The sequence below is a fragment of the Protopterus annectens genome, chromosome 10.part0, assembly GCF_019279795.1.
Source record: "Protopterus annectens isolate FY-2018-M chromosome 10.part0, PAN1.0, whole genome shotgun sequence".
NCBI lineage: Eukaryota > Metazoa > Chordata > Ceratodontiformes > Protopteridae > Protopterus > Protopterus annectens.
The window spans coordinates 360,806,335-360,825,082 of record NC_056744.1 but is presented as its reverse complement, the minus strand read 5'-3'; the positions used below and the strand labels follow the sequence as shown (position 1 = coordinate 360,825,082).

The 18,748-nt window shown below is 43.3% G+C and overlaps 1 protein-coding gene across 3 annotated transcripts in view; it reads left to right on the top strand.

Moving 5' to 3' along the window:
• SCYL3 (SCY1 like pseudokinase 3) overlaps positions 1-18,748 on the top strand; it is a 614,991-nt gene that overhangs the window by 120,217 nt on the left and 476,026 nt on the right. For all 3 annotated transcript variants that reach the window (XM_044085269.1, XM_044085268.1, XM_044085267.1), the window contains exon 5: positions 10,572-10,674. In XM_044085269.1, the coding sequence (XP_043941204.1) occupies positions 10,572-10,674 (103 nt within the window). The remainder of the gene's footprint in view (positions 1-10,571; positions 10,675-18,748) is intronic.

Sequence of the window (18,748 nt, the reverse complement as noted above, 5' to 3'; positions counted from 1 at the left end):
TTTTGCATTATCAGTTCTCTGCACTGCCCTTTCTACTGCGCCCAGGGTCTTTACAAAGTGCCTGGCTCCAGTAATTGCATTCTGCAGACAAAGAAGCATTCAAATGTATCCTTATCTGGACGATTGTCTCATTCAAGCAGAGGGCAAGGACACTCTTCTTCAACATCTGGCATTTGTAAAAAGGCTTCTAGCATGCCTAGGGTACACCATTAATGAAAAGAAATCACAACTGGTACCCTCTCAAATAATTACATTCCTGGGTGCAAACTTGAATACAACTGCCCAGATGGCTTACCTTACGCCAGACAAACAAAGGCAACTGACAACATACTTCAAACAAATGGCAACAAAAACCCAGTTATCTGCAAGACAAATTCTGCAGGCTTTGGGGTTCATGGCATCCTGCATCCTACTAATTCCATATGCGAGACTGCATATGAGGAAACTTCAATAGTACCTAAAAAGTTTATGGAGTCAACATTTTCACAACCTGGAAACAATGATTCCTCTCATTCCCTGCCTGCAACAGGAGTTTCTTTGGTGGGCAGAGACATGTCACCAAAACAAGGGACTGTCATTCACTCTACCCCCTGCCATCCAAACCTAACTACAGACACATCAGACTATGCTTGGGGGCCCACCTGGCAGGGAGATGCATTCAGGGCAAATGGAGCCCAAACCAAATGCATCTGCATATCAACCAGAAAGAGATGCTAGCTGTTCAGAATGCTCTGACAGCCTTCAAGGACTTGCTTTATCCAGGACAACTACTGATAAAGATGGACAACACCACAGTTATGTGGTACATAAACAAGCAGGGGGATACACATTCCTACCCCTTTGCAGACTATGGAACACAGCCTTGACTTACCAGATACATCTTCAATCTCAATTCCTGCCAGGAAAGCAAAATACTTTGGCAGACGACCTAAGCAGAAATCTTATGGACCCGCACGAATGGAAACTGGATCCACAAATCTTCAGCATGTTAACACAGACATGGGGGAGCCCAGTCATAGATCTATTTGCCTCTCCCCAAAATTATCAGTTGGACAAATTCTGCACAAGAACTCGTCACAAAAAAGCATGGAAAGTGGATGCTCTATCCTTCAGCTGGAAAAACCTGTCAGTCTATGCCTTTCCCCCTCTGCCTCTGCTCTCCAAGATCTTACTAAAAGTCAGACAGGAAAAAACAAAAATGATCCTAATTGCTCTGGACTGGCCTCGCCAGCACTGGTACCAGCTTCTAAGGAATATGTCTCACCTTCCTCCATGGTACTTGCCTCAAATACCTCTACTGTCTCAGCAGAACTATCAAATTCTGCACACTCCGCTCCAAACTCTGAATCTTGCAGCATGGCTAATCAACTAATTATTCAGACAACACCTCTCAGTAAGTCTGTGATGGATGTCATTTTGGAAGCCAGAAGGCCTAGTACTAGAAAATCCTATGCTGATAAATGGAAGAGATTGGAACCAAGCACAAGGAATAGACACAGCAAAGCCCAATATTCCTCAGATTTTACAATATTTGACAATATTTGACTGAGATGCTTGACAAGGGCCTATCTTTTTCTTCAATAATAATCCATGCCTCTGCCATCTCGGCTCATTATAACACAGGGCCTCCCCTATTTTCTCATCCATTGCTTAAACAGTATCTTAGAGGGTCAAAAAATTTAAGGCCACCCAGAAGAGCACCAACTCCTGCATGAGACCTCAATTTTGTGCTGGAGAAACTCACCCTGCCACCTTTTGAACCAGCAACTACTGCGGATATAAAATTTCTATCTTGGAAAACAGCTTTCCTTTTGGCAGTCACTTCAGCAAGAAGGGTTTCAGAACTACAGACTCTCATGGCAGTGGAGCCTTTTATTATATTTTACCCAGACGGGGTGTCCCTCAGGACCAATCCTTAAGGTGGTATCCAGTGTGGCTCTTAACCAGACCATTCACCTGCCAGCATTTTACCCAAATCCACAGAACAAGGGGGAGCAGAGTCTGCATTCATTGGATGTACACAGACAACTAAGATTCTACTTAAACAGGACTAAATCTCTAAGAAAAGTCAGAGCAACTACTGGTAGCATTTGCTGCAGGGTCAGAGGGAAGGCTATATCAAAGCAGACTATTTCTAAATGGATAAGCCACTGCATTCGTTTCTTCTATTTGCACCATGGTTAACCGGTGCCCAAGGGGATCAGATCACATTCCACCAGGGCTGCCTCTACTTCAGCAGCTTTTCTCAGAGGGGTCCCAACCAAAGACATTCTAGAAGCTGCTACTTGGGGCTCTGTTCAAACCTTCACAAAGCATTATCATTTACCTCTCTTCTCCAAATCCAGGGTAGGCTTTGCCACTGCAGTCCTGCAGGATCTTATAGCCGCTCCTAATGCTGTTTAGTTCCATCCTCCCATCCATAGCATTGGGATTCTACCCAAATGTAATGACTGCAACAGTGAAACACGAAGAACATAGTACAGTTGTGTACACTTACCATAAATGTAGATGTTCGAGTGTATTCACTGTTGCAGTCTGGGTTACTCACCCGCCATCCCCCTTTCTATATCTTTTCTTTCCTTCACTATACTCAAAAGCCTTTGTAGTGTATTTGCTTTTAGTTGAAGGTAAAGTTTATGTTTCTAAAAGTGCAATTATATATTTACTGTTTATTTATATATATATTTTTGCTCCCCATTTGGGGGGCACCTGACATCTGAGGCAAGAAAAACTGAATAAAATGGCGTTGGCTGCATGTTTTATACCCCTGACGACCTGACATCATGGAAGAGGAGACAGCAACCAACACAGGACCCAAGACTTTGTTATTCAGGCCAACTGAGGGCAACCTGCCAACAGATTACCCAAATGTAGTGACTGCAACAGTGAATACACTCGAACATCTACATTTATGGTAAATGTACACAACTGTACTTTTTTCACTCTGATCTCCTCACCAGGGGACTCCCCCAGAGACGCTCTCATCCATGCTTGGCCTCCCGGGTTACTGTATGCTTATCCCCCGTTACTTCTCATTCTGAAGTTTCTTCAGAAAGCTTGCCGACTGGGGTGCATAGTGATCCTCATTGCCCCATTCTGTCCTGGTCAGGTGTGGTTCCCCTTCCTCTGGTCTCGTGTTCTAACTCCTCCTCCGATTCTGGATCCCTGCCTGGAACTCATCCTCATCCCTCGGGCATCAGTCCACCCGATCTTGGCAGCCTCAAGCTGACTGCTTGGTTGCTCCAGATGTTCATCGTGCATACAGCTGCAGTAATCACATATGGGTTCTCTGCCGTCAGGCGGTCCCTCGGTCGGCCGAATTCCAAAGTCTTGGTCCGGCGTCGGTTGTTGTCGCCTTCTTCCCTGTCGTCAGTGCGACAGGGGTATATAAATCACAGCTGACGCCATATTCTTCAGTCTTTTTTGCCGCGTGGTGCCCGAAGCAGAAGCAGTTCGCAAGTGCCAGTCGGCCAGCTCCTGAATTTACAACAAAATCGGAAACCAAAGTCTTCATTAAAGCTAAGTACCCCGTTGGGGAAACTTTTCTTGCCTCAGACCGATGTCAGACAAAGTTAACAATTGTATTTCTTGTGGGAAGCAAATACCGCATAAGGATTTCCATTCCCTCTGCATACCTTGTTTAGGCCCAGACCACGACGTCTCGGGCTGTCGCTTTTGCGCTACCTTCAATAAACGCACTATTAAGCGTCGGGCGGAGTTCGCCCAACATTATTTTGGTAAAGCTTGTCGGATACTCAGACTACCATTTTGTCCAAAAAACGAAAGGACAAGGACTGACACGTGAGGTCCGCGGTCTCCACCGACACCATGCCAAAACCGGCTACACGTGGTCCGGTTCTCAGCGAGACGCCTATGCAGTCCCTGACTACCGACGACACTTCCTTGGCGGTGTCTTCTGTACCCGAGACCGCTGGTATCTCGGCCCTTACACAGACTACAACCACCGAATCCACAGTGAGTGTTGAGCCTCCTAATGTGGACAGGTCCACTTCCACCCAAGGTGTATTTAGGCCCTCTTCTTCCTTTTCCATTAAGGCCTTCACTAAGTCCAAATCAGCCATGCATCCCAAGAGGCCTGTTGCACAGGGCCCATCCCCAGGCTCCATGCCTAAAAAGCAGATGCTTAAAATGGCTGAGGATTTAATTTGCTATATCAGGGGTTCCCAACCCCCTCCAGACAAGAGACCCAGAGTGGAGGAAGACTCTCCCTCTTCTGAACAGGGCTCCATTTTCTCAGAACATTCGGATGTGGAGGAACACTCGTATTCCCCTTATGAAGATTCTGATGCAGAACAGTCCATTCCTTCTGTATCTCCCCCTGAGGATTTTTCTTTTGGGGAGACCTTCCACACCTTGAGGGAACACTTCCATTGGGAAGGCCAAGACTTTTCTGATTCCAAGAAAAGGCTTAGGGAATTTCTTTTGTTACCTCAACACAGGCCTCTGGCTATACCTCCTGTCCTGGACATTCTTGATGATGTTTACTCGGGGGCTTGTCTTAACCCGGATTCCCTGCCTCCTGCACCAGTCAAACCTGATAGGTACTACAGAGTCCCTAACTCTCACCAATTTCTTTTCAAAAGCCATAATGCTGACCCTGAAACCATTTCTCAAGGCCCCAAGGGAATGAAGGCCTCTACTGCCAAGAATCCACTACCTTCCGAGAGAGAATCTAGATCCTTAGAAAGGTGGGGGAAAAAGGTATACACCTCGGCCACCCTAGCCATGAGGGCCTTAAATTGTCAGTTCCATATGCTTAAATACCAACAGTTTCTGTTATCACAATTAAGAAACAAAATGTCTCAACCTGAACAACCAGATTTGAAGGAATTGCAGGATATGATGCATAGTGCAGAACAAGTGGGTAAACACACCTTACAATGTGGTTATGATGCCTTAGAGGCCTCAAGTAGAGCTGCTGCTACAGGAGCAGTCATTCGTAGACATGCCTGGCTTAGGGAACAAAACTTGCCTGATCATGTTAAAGCTAAACTACTAGATGCTCCTTTACAAAAGGATGTGCTATTTGGTACTAATGCTGAGGAGATACTACGGAAAATGGAAGAAAAAGCTAAATCTATGCAAACTGTCAAGGCTTTTCTACAGGTACAGCCACCTCGTTTTAGCAGAAATTGGCCTTCAAAAAATTGGTCCTTTCCAGCCACAGACAAGCCCCAGAGAGGTAGATACAGGCGCTCAAGGGGCAGAGGGCAATCTCAAGGATCATATAGAGGAAGACAATGGCATACTCAAGCACCAAGAGGTGGCGAAGACAGTGCACAACAATACAGAAAGCAAACTCAATGACTTCCTCCTTTTCATGCCAAGCAAATCTCAGCTGGCAGCTCCCTTGGGAGGAAAGCTGGCACTATTTTCAGGAAATTGGCACATTATCACAACAGACAAATGAATCCTGGACATAATAAACAGAGGATACAGATTTCATTTTCACACTCTTCCAAAAATGAGAGGCATGCCAAACCTGCCACACAATCAAAGGGCAGAGGCACAAATACAAATTACAAAACTCATGGACATGAAAGCCATTCAAGAGGTTCCTACTCACGAACAAGGTCAAGGTTTTTATTCCAGACTTTTCCTGGTAAAAAGAAAAGGAACCGACTGGAGACCCATTTTGGACTTATCCATCCTAAATACATTTCTACTCGTACCAAAATTCAAGATGCTCACATTACAGCAACTTCTTCCCATGCTGGGCAAGGAGTATTGGCTGGTAAGATTGGACCTCAAGGAGGCATACCTGCATGTCCCAATCAGACAAAGCTGCAGAAGATACCTCAGATTTCTTGCAGGTTCAATCCACTATCAATTCTCTGCATTGCCCTTTGGCTTATCTACTGCGCCCAAAGTATTCACGAAATGCCTGGCATCAGTAATTGCCTACTGCAGACTTCAAGGGATACAAATTTACCCTTATTTGGACGGCTGCCTGATCCAAGCGGACAGCAAGCACACTCTTCTGGAACATCTGGCTTATGCAACACGGTTACTGAATTCTCTGGGATACACAATCAACAAAGAAATCCAGGCTAACACCATCTCAGAAAATAACTTTCCTGGGTGCCAACTTGGATACAAACACCCAGATGGCCTATCTTACGCCAGAAAAACAAGGGCAACTAACACAGTACTTCAAAACACTAGCAAATTGTACCAGGCTTACTGCAAGGAAAATCCTGCAGGCTCTGGGCTTCATGGCATCTTGCATTCTTTTAATCCCATGTGCAAAGTTGCATATGAGAAAACTTCAATGGTACCTAAAAAAACTATGGTCTCAACACAGCCAAAATTTGGAAACAATAATACCAATAATTCCATGTTTGCAAAAGGAATTTCTATGGTGGGCCCAAGCATGTCAAACAAATACAAGCCTCCCATTCTGCAAGCCTCAAGCAAATCAAGTCATCACAACAGACGCCTCAGATTACGCCTGGGGGGGCGCACATGATAGGCAGGTGCATTCAGGGCAAATGGTCCCAAAAGGAAAAGCACCTTCACATCAATCAAAAAGAAATGCTAGCAGTAATAAATGCAATTACAGCATTCAAGGACCTCCTGCACCCAGGACAATTATTGATAAGAACGGACAACACCACAGTAATGTGGTACATAAACAAACAAGGAGGAACACATTCATATCCCCTGTGCAGACTAGCCATGACACTTTGGAACTTGGCTCTGGAATGGCAAATCGAACTTCAAGCACAGTACTTGCCAGGTTTGGAAAACACTCTGGCAGACAATCTAAGCAGAAATATGACAGATCCACACGAATGGAAACTACATCCACAGGTGTTTACAAAGATAATCCAAGCATGGGGAAAGCCAGACATAGATCTCTTCGCCTCCCACAGGAACCATCAACTGAAAAAGTTTTGCTCAAGGACTTTTCATCCAAAGGCCTGGAGGGTGGACGCCCTTTCATTCAGTTGGACAGCATGGACAGTGTACACTTTCCCACCTCTGCCTTTTCTACCCAAGGTGCTCCTGAAAGCAAGAGCAGACAGACCGAAGATGATACTGATTGCTCCAGACTGGCCAAAACAGCACTGGTACCCACTCCTAAGGAGCCTAACACATACTCCTCCCTGGCCTCTACCTCTAATGCCTCTTCTGCTGACTCAGCACAGCTACAAAACTCTTCACAGCCAGATGAAAACACTCAATCTTGCTGCATGGAAAATTCCTTAACACCTCAGCAGACCCTACTCTCCAAAGAGGTGTAGGATGTCATTCTGGAGGCCAGAAGGCCATCTACTCGGAAGACTTACTCAGCAAAATGGAAACAGTTTTGCTCTTGGAATGAGAAAAAAGGCCAGGATCCTAGAAAACTGAATTTGCCTCAGGTATTACAGTATCTAGCTGAGCTGCTGAACAGTGGACTTTCATTTTCCTCCATAAAAATCCATGCCTCAGCCATTTCTGCAGAATTCAACACGGATCCACTGTTATTCTCTCACCCACTTTTAAGGCAATTCCTCAGAGGGGCTAAGAATATAAGACCACCAAGGAAACAACCAGTGCCAGCCTGGGATCTTAATTACATTCTAGAAAAATTAACATTGCCTCCCTTTGAACCAGCTGCCTCAACAGATTTACAATACTTGTCCTGGAAAACAGCTTTCCTTCTGGCCATTACCTCAGCTCGTAGGGTTTCGGAACTTCAAGCCCTCATGGCTGTGCAGCCTTTTCTTATCTTCCATCAGGACAGGGTTTCCCTTCGAACCAACCCGTCATTTATGCCTAAAGTGGTATCCAGGGTAGCTTTAAATCAAGCCATACACTTACCTACCTTTTACCCCAATCCACAAAACAAAGGGGAAAGGCTGCTACATTCTTTAGACATCCATAGACAGCTACGTTACTATTTGGACAGAACAAAGCCTTTCAGGAAATCACAACAACTCTTTGTGTCTTATGCTGTAGGAGCTCAAGGGAAGCCTGTTACCAAACAGACAATCTCTAAATGGATAGGCCACTGCATACGATTTTGTTACTCCTATCATGGGAAATCTGTCCCTGTAGGCATCAGACCACACTCCACCAGGGCCACAGCTACCTCTACAGCCTTCCTCAGAGGAGTTCCTACCAAAGATATCTTGGAGGCAGCCACTTGGAGTTCTGTACATACCTTCACAAAACACTACCACCTGCCTTTATATTCCAAAACTAGAGCAGGCTTTGCTACTGCTGTGTTGCAGGGCATTCTGGCTCATCCCAGTTCTACCTAGTGCCTACCACCCTGTGCGTAGCTTTGGAATTCTACCCATATGTGATTACTGCAGCTGTATGCACGATGAACATAGTACAGTTTTGTACCTACCATAAATGTAGATGTTCGAGTGCTAATATAGCTGCAGTACAGGTTTCCCTCCCTCCTTCCCCTCTAGGTACAGGACTAGTGACTAACACCTCCTCATACAACCTATTTTGGGTTATCCTCCTATGGTGTATTTGCTTGCAACTACTCTTTTTTTGATAACACTGCATTGCTTGTATATATATTACATATATTTATATATATATATATATATATATATATATATATATATATATATATATATAATTTATCTATATATATATATATATATAATTTATCTATTGCCTTCCTTTTGGGGCCACCTGACATCTGGGGCAAGAAAGACTGAAGAATATGGCGTCGGCTGTGATTTATATACCCCTGTCGCACTGACGTCAGGGAAGAAGGTGACAACAACCGACGCCGGACCAAGACTTTGGAATTCGGCCGAGCGAGGGACCGCCTGACGGCAGAGAACCCATATGTGATTACTGCAGCTGTATTAGCACTCGAACATCTACATTTATGGTAGGTACAAAACTGTACTTTCTCTTGATTGCTAGGACTCCCAGTCTGTCATCTTCAGTAAAGAATATTTTGGTGGCATCCCACAAAGCTTCCACTAGGAAGGTTTATCGCAGCAAATGGAAATGCTTCTCTATTTGGGCTTCTCAGAGGAACCTAGATCCCTTTACGGCCCCGGTTCCCTGCAGTGTTGGAGTTTTTGTCCAATATTTTCCAACAAGGGGCTAGTTCCTCTATGGTAAAAGTATATCCGGCAGCCATATCTAATTTTCATGTTGGCGAAAATATGAATGCTCTGGCCTCTTTGAGATTGTGTAAAGCTTTTCTGAAAGGTACTTTTCTTTTACGTCCTCCGGTTAAGGATTCTGTCCCTCCTTGGGACCTTACCCTAGTTCTGCAGGCATTGGTGGCTCTCCCATTTGAACCAGCAGCGTCAGTAGATTTGAAATTCTTGTCCTGGAAGACAGCTTTTCTAGTGGTCATTACTTCGGCCAAAAGGGTTTCTGAGATCCAAGCTTTGTCTGCCATGCCCCCTTACTTGATCTTTCATAAAGACAGGGTTTTGCTTCACATGAACCCTTTTTTCTTACCGAAAGTTGCTTCTGAATCCAGTATTAACCAGCCTTTTTGGGCAAAGCCATTTCCAAGGTCTCCTTGGCCAGATGGATTACACAATGTATAATGCAAGTCTATAAGGATAAAGGTCTGTCCCCACCTGGTCCTGTTAAAGCTCATTCTACCAGATCAGTGGCAACTTCTGCTGCCTTTTGGTCTAGGGTTTCACTGGATGATATCTGTGCAGCAGCGACCTGGGCAAGGTCACATACACTAATTTCTCATTATAAGTTGGATTTGATCTGTAGAGGGAGAGCATCCTTTGGCTCTGCGGTGCTCAGGAATATCCTTCCATGAGGGTCTCCTAGGAGTTTTGGTAGCTGGGGACTCTGTCCCACAGGTTGCAGATAGATGAAGTTAACTACTTCAGATAAAGAAGTTATGTACTCACCATAACGTTCCATCTGAGTAGTTATACTTCATTTTCTGCAACCGTCCCACCCTCCTTCCCCTGAACCTGTTCTAGGTTAGCGCTGTTATTGAGTTGCTAATAGTTTGGATAGTGGCAAACTCGATCTGAGGGAAGGTAGGAGATGTGAGGGATTATGGGTAAAGGGAGAAGCTTGGAGCAGATGTTTGAAAAATGTTGCCGGCTCAGATCTGATATGGATCCGAATACCCACAGGTTGCAGAAAATGAAGTATAACTACTCAGATGGAACGTTATGGTGAGTACATAATTTCTTTTTCTAGTATTATTAAAACTATGCCCAGATTTCCATGAAGCCATCAAGGGCACAGATTACCACTGAGGCTGCCTGTATGATAACCTTCATCAGCCAGCTTTTACCCTCAGTGGCGAGTACCCTGTTTTGGGTCAATGACTGGATCTGTCTGAAAGGGTGAAGCTTGGTGGTCAGCAGGTGCAGCAGCAAAAGACATGCAGTAAATGTGCAGCAGTATCAGTGTCCCCTTCAGGTGTACTTCAGGAGCTACCTTTTGTAGACCTTGACAAAGAAGATGAAGAGTCCATTCATCTGTTAGCACCAAGTAAGTAATACATGCTTGTGGTAATATGTAGAGTGGTGATTTAAAGTACTAGAAGCTGAGGCCTCACTGATGTATGTATGTCTGTATTGTGTTTCATTTAGACTGCAGAGTTTAAACTTCCCCCAGAGGCCTTTGGACATGCTCGGGATGCCTATGCATTTGGGACCCTGGTAGAGAACTTGCTTACCTTACTGAACGAAAGTGGTAAGTGGCAGCATCTTTTTCACATCTTTTAGTTGGTAAATCTTTCCTTGTAGTTTCACTGAAAGAAGACCACTGGAAAAAATTCTATATAAGCAGACTGGTTAGGACATTGATGCAAGTCAGTTTTCCTAGCATTCTGAGAGGCACAAGATGGCAGCCACAGGGAGCTTTTGTTCTGGTGGGTTATAATACTTAATATTTTTATATTCTTCTGTTACTTGTCATGTACAATTTTTACAGCTCACCTCATTTAAGTTGATAGATATGAAGTTGTCCTAGCTTATCCCTATCCCATGATGCTCTGATGCCTTCCTTAGATCTCATTTGCCGCTGAAACAGATTGGGTGATTCTCCAGCTCTGGCTAAGTCAAAAATTACTTTTTTCTAAATTTTGTAAGCTTTTCGAAAACTTATTGTTATGTCTTGATTCTTTAATTATTTGTTCATCGAAAGCGCATTTCTTTAGCGTTTCACCACTGTTAGTGTGTGTGCTGTCAAATTTATTGGCCATGTTTTCATTTGGGCCTGTATAGTATTTTTACCCAAGTATGGCAATAAGGCAGAATATGTGCTTCACCAGCTTGATGTGTATAGACAGTTGCTTTTCTATTTGCACAGAACAAAAGACTTCACAAAGACGGATCAACTATTTGTATCCTTTTCAGAGTGCAAAAAAGGTCTGCCTGTAGCAAAAACTACTCTATCATGGTGACTGTCAGACTGCATTTCGTTCACCTATAAATCAGTAAATAAACAGCTACCAGGCAAAATAAAAGCTGACTCTACTAGGGCTGTCTCCACTTCTTCTGCATTTCGATACCATTTGTACAGCAGCCACGTGGGTTTAGCCTCATACCTTTAGCACTCATCACAAAGTAGATTCGGCCTCCAGGGACAGGGCCTCCTTTGAGTCCACTGTCCTGAAGAATATACTCCCATTTGCCACCCAAGAAGATTGGTGCTAGGGACGCTGTGCCATCAGTACAGAATAAAGGCGAGATAGGACAACTTAACATAAAGAAGTTATGTACCTACCATAACGTTACATGTGAGTTGTCCATCTCACCTTCATTCTTACATCCATGCCCTCCTACCCCCAGCCTTGGCTTCTAGAGGATCAAGAGGTTACTGATTGGCATATGTTGTGCTTTGACCCTGTTCTGGTCATATAAATATTAGGGAGTTACATAAGAGTAATAGCATATAAGCAAACAAAATCTGAGGAAGGCACCAGAGCATCATGGGATAGAGAGTAAGCCCACGAGCTTGTTGAAGACCTCGAGCTTTAGTAAACGGCCGAGTCGGAACCGAAGATCGGTTCTGAACCTATCATTACGGAATGAAGGCGAGATGGACAACTCACATGTAATGTTATGGTAGGTACATAACTTTTTTTAATGACGCTTATTCTGGAGTTTAGCTTTTACTATATCTCGGGTGTCATTTGGCATCTGATTTTTGAAATATTCATCAAGTGACACCATTGACATCAACTGTGATGTCAGCAAGTGTAATATAATGAACAGTGCTTCACATGCTCCTCGGTTCTTTAATGCTACAGAACACAGCTTTTAAAAAGTCCTTACCCTCATACTTTTATAGTGCATGTTTTTATTCTGCTTCAGTTGATTTGATGTTAAATTTATACTTTGCATTTTATGACCCAAAGTATAGTTTGAACGTGTGTCCATGTCTGTGTGCATCCGTGTCTCTGTGTCCGTTCGTGTCTGTCTCTCTTTGTGTGCATGCACGTGTTGTGTCTCTGTGTGTGCGTGCGCGCATGCGTGTCGTGTCTGTGTGTGTGTGCGCGCATGCGTGTCGTATCTGTGTGTGTGCGCGCGCGCATGCGTGTCGTGTCTCTGGGTGTGTGTGTGTGCATGCGTGTCTTGTCTGTGGGTGTGTGTCGTAATCCAGTACAGGCCCAGCATGCTTATTGTTTTTGTTTCGGCCTACAAACAGTACAAGGCCTGTTAAGCCTGGCCTCTCTGCAGCACAGTCCCCCATAAAAAATAATTCTTTCTCTTATGCAGGGTTAAAAGAAGGCACCAAGGAGGAAACTCCACAAAATTCCAAAGGAAATTATTTATTTATGTTAGCGCTTTCGTCTAATCTTTTTACATAGACTTCTTCAGACAAAAAAATCAAACATTCACTCCCATTTAAAAGTACTTTCCTCAAAAGGTATGTGACATCATTAGCAAAAAAACATCATTTCCTCTCTACTCACTTAAAATTACAGCAGATAATGAAAAATAGACAGTAAAAAAATAAACAGTAAAAAAGTTAATACCCAAAGCTGTGTTTAAATAAAACAAATATGTCAAGTATTATACCTCTCAAGTGCACAAGAGGTGGAAAAGAATACATTAGCTGTCCAAGGATTTGAGTTTTAAAATACACCTCAAGGCGCAATATTAATTTAAACCAGGGTGGATGTGGGCACTCAATTGAAGTTGCCACATGAGTTCCCTTTCTTATAGTTTAAGGGACCAAGGGCCCCACGTATATCCTTACATACGTGCAGAAAAGTGGATAAGTAGAGACTGATGCCTCCCCAAGCCAAACGCCAGACGCAACAAAACTTTTGAATGCGACATGGTGACCTCAATTCTGTGGATGAGTTTGTGAGTTTCTTTTCTGATCTCACCACCTTTTTGAAATTAAAGTCCCATTTTAGCTTAGACAGCATTCCCTTCCTTGATGTACTTATTACAAAAGATTGTGTGAATGGGAGATATTTAGCCAGCATTTACAGAAAACCCACTTATTCTAATGCTTTTTTGCATTACGACAGCTCCCACCCTCAACACCAGAAGAAGGCCGTCATTAAGGGACAACTGGTCCGGGCGGCAAAAATGTCCACATTGGACAGTACTTACCATTTGGAATGTGAACGTCTGAAGCATATGTTCTTGAGTAGGGCCTACCCTTGGTCCTTAATTGATGAAGTAATAACAGAAGTCGCCAATAAGAGAAGATTTGGTATCTTTAAACCCATTTTAAATCATGGTGGACAGGATGAATTCCTTCCTTCCCCTCACCGACACACAGGACGGGGGATTGTCAGTGTCATCCACTGATAGTTGTTTCCAATGTTGGTTTCATCACACCTTTTTCCGTGGATGCCCCATATTTTGAGGAAAATAGTAACAAAGAATAGGGACTTAATCCGAGAGGACCCTCTCCTCATGAGTAAATTGGGGGGGGGCAGACCTAATTTTATTTTTAGAAGAGGAGTTAATTTGAAGGCTTTACTGGAGAGAACTAGTACACCACAACTAATTCATGTTGGGATGTACAGGTGTGGACGATGCAATTTTTGTAGACACATTGAGGTCACTAAGCATTTCACAGTCAATGGCCAGAAATGTATACTTCATGACAAATTCAACTGTGACACAATGGGAGTTGTTTACCTGGCTAGGTGCAAGTCATGTGAATGTTTCTACGTCTGCAAAACTGAGAGACATCTCAGACAGCGGATGTATGAACATTTACACAACATTGAGAAACAAAATCACTCTATCGCTTTGGCCAGACATATATAATAGCATGTCCTGGACACACTTTTTCATTCCTGGTCATCGAACAGGTATGTAAGGATATACATGGGGGCCCTTGGTCCCTTAAACTAGAAGAAAGGGAACTCATGTGGCAATTTAATTGAGTGCCCACATCCACCCTGGTTTAAATGAATATTGCGCCTTGAGGTGTATTTTAAAACTCAAATCCTTAGGCAGATAATGTATCCTTTTCCACCTCTTGTGCATTTGAGAGGTGTAATATTTGACATATTTGTTTTATTTGCACACAGCTTTGGGTATTAACTTTTTTACCGTTTATTTTTCACTTTCCTTTGGAGTTTTGTGGAGTTTCCGCCTTGGTGCCGTCTTTTTACCTTACATCAATAATTCCTTCTCTAATGAAAGATTCTGTTAAATGGAGCAAACCCAAGTGTGCCTTTCACTTCTGATCTACTGAAGAAACACAAGGGTGAAAGTTGTAAGATTTCTTGGGGCCAGCAGAGCACGACTGAGGCTTTCTTTTCCTACAAGAAAATGTGAATTGGAGAGGGAAAGGCATGAAGGGAAACCTCCTTTGTGAAACAGGTGTGGTAAAAAGAACTCCTTCCACTGGAAATTAAGGATACATTTTCCTGTCAGCAGAAGCACCAATACAGGGCTTAAAGTCTGGACCAGTACCAGAACCTCTGTGAGCTACCATTGCCACAGTTTGTATCAACTGTAGCTCTTTAACGTCCATCACAATCGGTTAACATTTTGCAAACTTAAGGATGCATTTTTACAGACAGTAGTTTCCAGCTTCCCCTATTTTGCTGCCTCCACTCATCTGGCATATGTCCCGTTCTTGGACCTGGTACTCCATTTACCTACACCTGTGCCATTGACATGTTATTCTTGGACCTGGTACTACTCTTTTTACCTACACCTCTGCCATTGACTTTCACCAGTCCACCAGAGCAGCACAAGAGGATGTCTCTTGTACACCTGCAAGAGCCAGTGGTCCTGCTGATGGGAACTGTTGCCTTTCTTGACCAGTGGTTGACCACTAGTAAGAAGATTGCTATTAGTTACTCCACTAGCAGTGCTTTCTGCACAATTCCAAGTTTCTGAGTCTTTGCTACCTTCTGGACCTTGTCTGGGGTTGGCTAAGACTTGTACCAGTGCAGCCTGCTGTTAGAGCTGGTTTATAAGCAGCTAGATAGTTAGCTGTACTAATCCCAGTGCTGGGATCATGCCAGCGTTGTCCTCTCAAGCAGCAGATGATCAGGTGTGCAGAATACCTTTCCAGCACTCCTGCTCCTGATATTCATTTTCCTTACCTGATCATTAGAGGTACAGGAGGAAGTGAGCAAAAAGTCATGTTAAGCCTACTTTTAAGTTTATTCACATACTTCAAAGGGTGACAAGGAGAGATCTACCGTCTGAGGAAAGGAGCCTGCATTCCTTACATAATACACCTGATTTAGGCCGGTAAATCCTTTCAGTTTTCACCACAAGCCTTCCTTCAAAGACTTTCTTAAACCATGAAGACTGAGACATGGATAAAACCAGGAAGCATTTTGAAGAGTTGGTTTACATCCTCCCCATTAGTAGATTCCTACCCGGGCGTTTTCACTACTGTTTGGAGTCATCTTGACACCCTGCTACTATTTACCAAGAAGGTTGATAAGTTCTGGTTTCATGTGCCTCTTTCTTCTAAGAACTCGCTTGAAGATGCAATGTTTTTCAGGGTTCACGACCCTCAGACCAATCCACAGTTCCTAATCTCATTCGTTTAGAATATTGCATGATGTTGTGATATGCAGGTCTGCTGTGGCAAGTCTTTTGAGTTCTTTGGCAGGTTCCACCCTGTTTGGGAAAGCAGCACATCAGATGGTCAAAGAGCTGAAAGAGAAAGAAAGAAACCAGAACCTCATGAGGTCTACTCACGCTGAAGGAGTACTGTAGGTATTCAGTAGGTGACACAACTTCTGCTGTGGTACCAGAACAAAAGCAGTACTGGTCAGCCTCCCTTTCACAGGAAAGGTACCTCCATCTATAGAGATAGCCCTCCTGAGCCTCATAAACCTAGTGAATGCTGTTACCTCTGGCTTCCATTTCATCCCATTCCACTGCATGAGGATGAAGGTGTGAAGCCAGGGTGACACATGAGTGTTGCCACTTTTAAATCTTACTAGATTGCCAGAAATTGTGGATGCATATGTTGAGGTTCTGTAGTTGTAAAATACATTTATGGCTACAATTGCTTACCTAGGTTTTCTAATACATCCACCATAATTTTAAGTTTGACAAAAAAAAAGTTGAGGACCCAAAAAGGTGTTCTTCTGTGACACTCTAGCTAATCACTTGCTACAGTTAGAATTCCTTTCTGAATCCTGGTACAACGCTACCACACCATCAACATCTGTTGATTCTGCCCCATCACATCTTGCACCTGGGGCACCTTCCCCTCTGCTCCACTGTAGTTATGACTCTGCACACAGTGCACTCCCTTATTTCCTATGTCTGTAATGGACCACTACCACTGTCCCACCCTGTGTCCTATATGTTTTGTTCATGCTTCTGTTTGTTTATATATATATATATATATATATATATATATATATATATATATGTATGTATATATAAAATGGTTTACTGTCATAATCATGAAACCACTGCCATCGAGTGGTCACATTGTCAAACTAAAATATTGAAAATCACAGGACCGAACAGGCACAATACCGAACTGGTAATGTTGACCCGTACAAATTCGACAAAGTCAGCATTACCCAGCATACCTTCCCTCCCAGTCAATTCCAACTAATATTTTGCAGGGGGGAAAGCTCCCCTGCACACCCCCCATGTGAGGGATCTGCAACACCCACACTCCCCTAATTATATATATATATATATATATATGTATATATGTATATATATATACATATATATACAAACTCTGAGATCTCACTACAGTGAGAAAATGGATAAATTTCCCAATCCCCACTGTACCGCGATCCCAATGCAGAACATCAACCTCAACCTCACAACAGCAAATGCACACCAGCATACGCTGTTGTTGTGTTGATCATTTTCGGTTCGGCCTTCCGTGAACTGGGAATGCCAGTTCGACAGAATGCCGTCCGACAACATGATAGTAAGATATCTATATATATATATATATATATATATATATATATATATATATGAGAGAGAGTTTACTAGTAGAATGTTTAATAAAGTTTCACTTTTTAAATAAGGATGCTTACATTCCTGAAAAGATCAGAATATGTTACTAGAAGATGTCCTTCCATATCACTGTTGCAGTATCCTTTACATAAAGGATCTCTTGCCAAGGTTAGCTCAGCGCCTGGCCAGTACACCAAAGCCTTTTGTTCATCACATATATGCTCCCTGCACAAGGCATGGGGCATAAAGTTGACGTATGGACGTATATACTTCAAAACTTCTTTGCTGCCAGTCTGAATGCTCCCTGTTTTGTGCTGGTTACTGAGCCATGTTTCATATAATTGCCCCACTGGGACTTTTTCTTATCTTCTACTGTTTTTATTTTGATGTGTTTACAGGTTATCCAAAAATGGAAAATGCCAGTACTGGATTCCAGATAAAGACTGTCATGAGCAGTATCTCTTCTGTGTGGGTGCTTCTCATGACCGTATGCAGTGTTCTGCTTGCCAAACATTTGTCCCCAGGACCCTACATTTCCACCTCTCCTCCTTATCAATCTGCTTAGAGAACCAGTGTCTGAAATTGTTGGCACAAGGTGCTATGGTGGAGTCTTCCAGTCCAGAAGGTCAGCTGCCTGCTAAGAAAAAGGCCAAAAAACTCTGGTCTTAATTCAGCTGCTGTCCTGCCTCCCCAGGATGTCTGTTTCGAGGTTGGTGAAAGCCCAGAGGATCGTCCAGTTGTTGTTTCAGATTCCTCTGCCATGACACTGTCTGAGGTCAGCATGGATTCCACTTCTCCCATGTCCTTGGGAGGCTTTGCAAACATCCGCTCCAGATGTTAAGGGGGAACCTCAGCTGATTGTATCTGATGGACCGAGGGGGATACTGCAAGTTCTACTTCAGAAGGAGATTTCTATTACATTGGCTGAATGTCAGCAAGGGTGTGAGCCTCCTAGGGTTTTCAGACTGATGTCCCTCAAATGAAGAAAAAAAGAAAAAAAAACAAAAAAAACCAGCATATTTCCCTCGCTTTTAAAGGTCCCTAATTTGAATGACTAGATTTTACTGAGGAGTTGTTCAGTGCCTTAATGGCCTTAAAGCTTCCTCAAGGAGTTTCTGTGCCTGCTCCTTCCTGGTCTTCTACTCCTCTTAAGAGGTCCAGAGAGCAGGAGTCCTCTGAACAGGATTTGGATTCTGGGGAAGAGCCTTTGGCATTTTCTTCTCACATCCCTTCTCCTTTGGATTATGGATCTGAGGAAGAGGGTTCTGTTTGTCTAGATTCTTCCTCAGAAGAACTGTCTTTTGGGGACACTATTTCTCATGTGATGGAATATTTCCAGTGGGACTATTCTTGAGTTTACGATATTCAAAAGATGTATTATG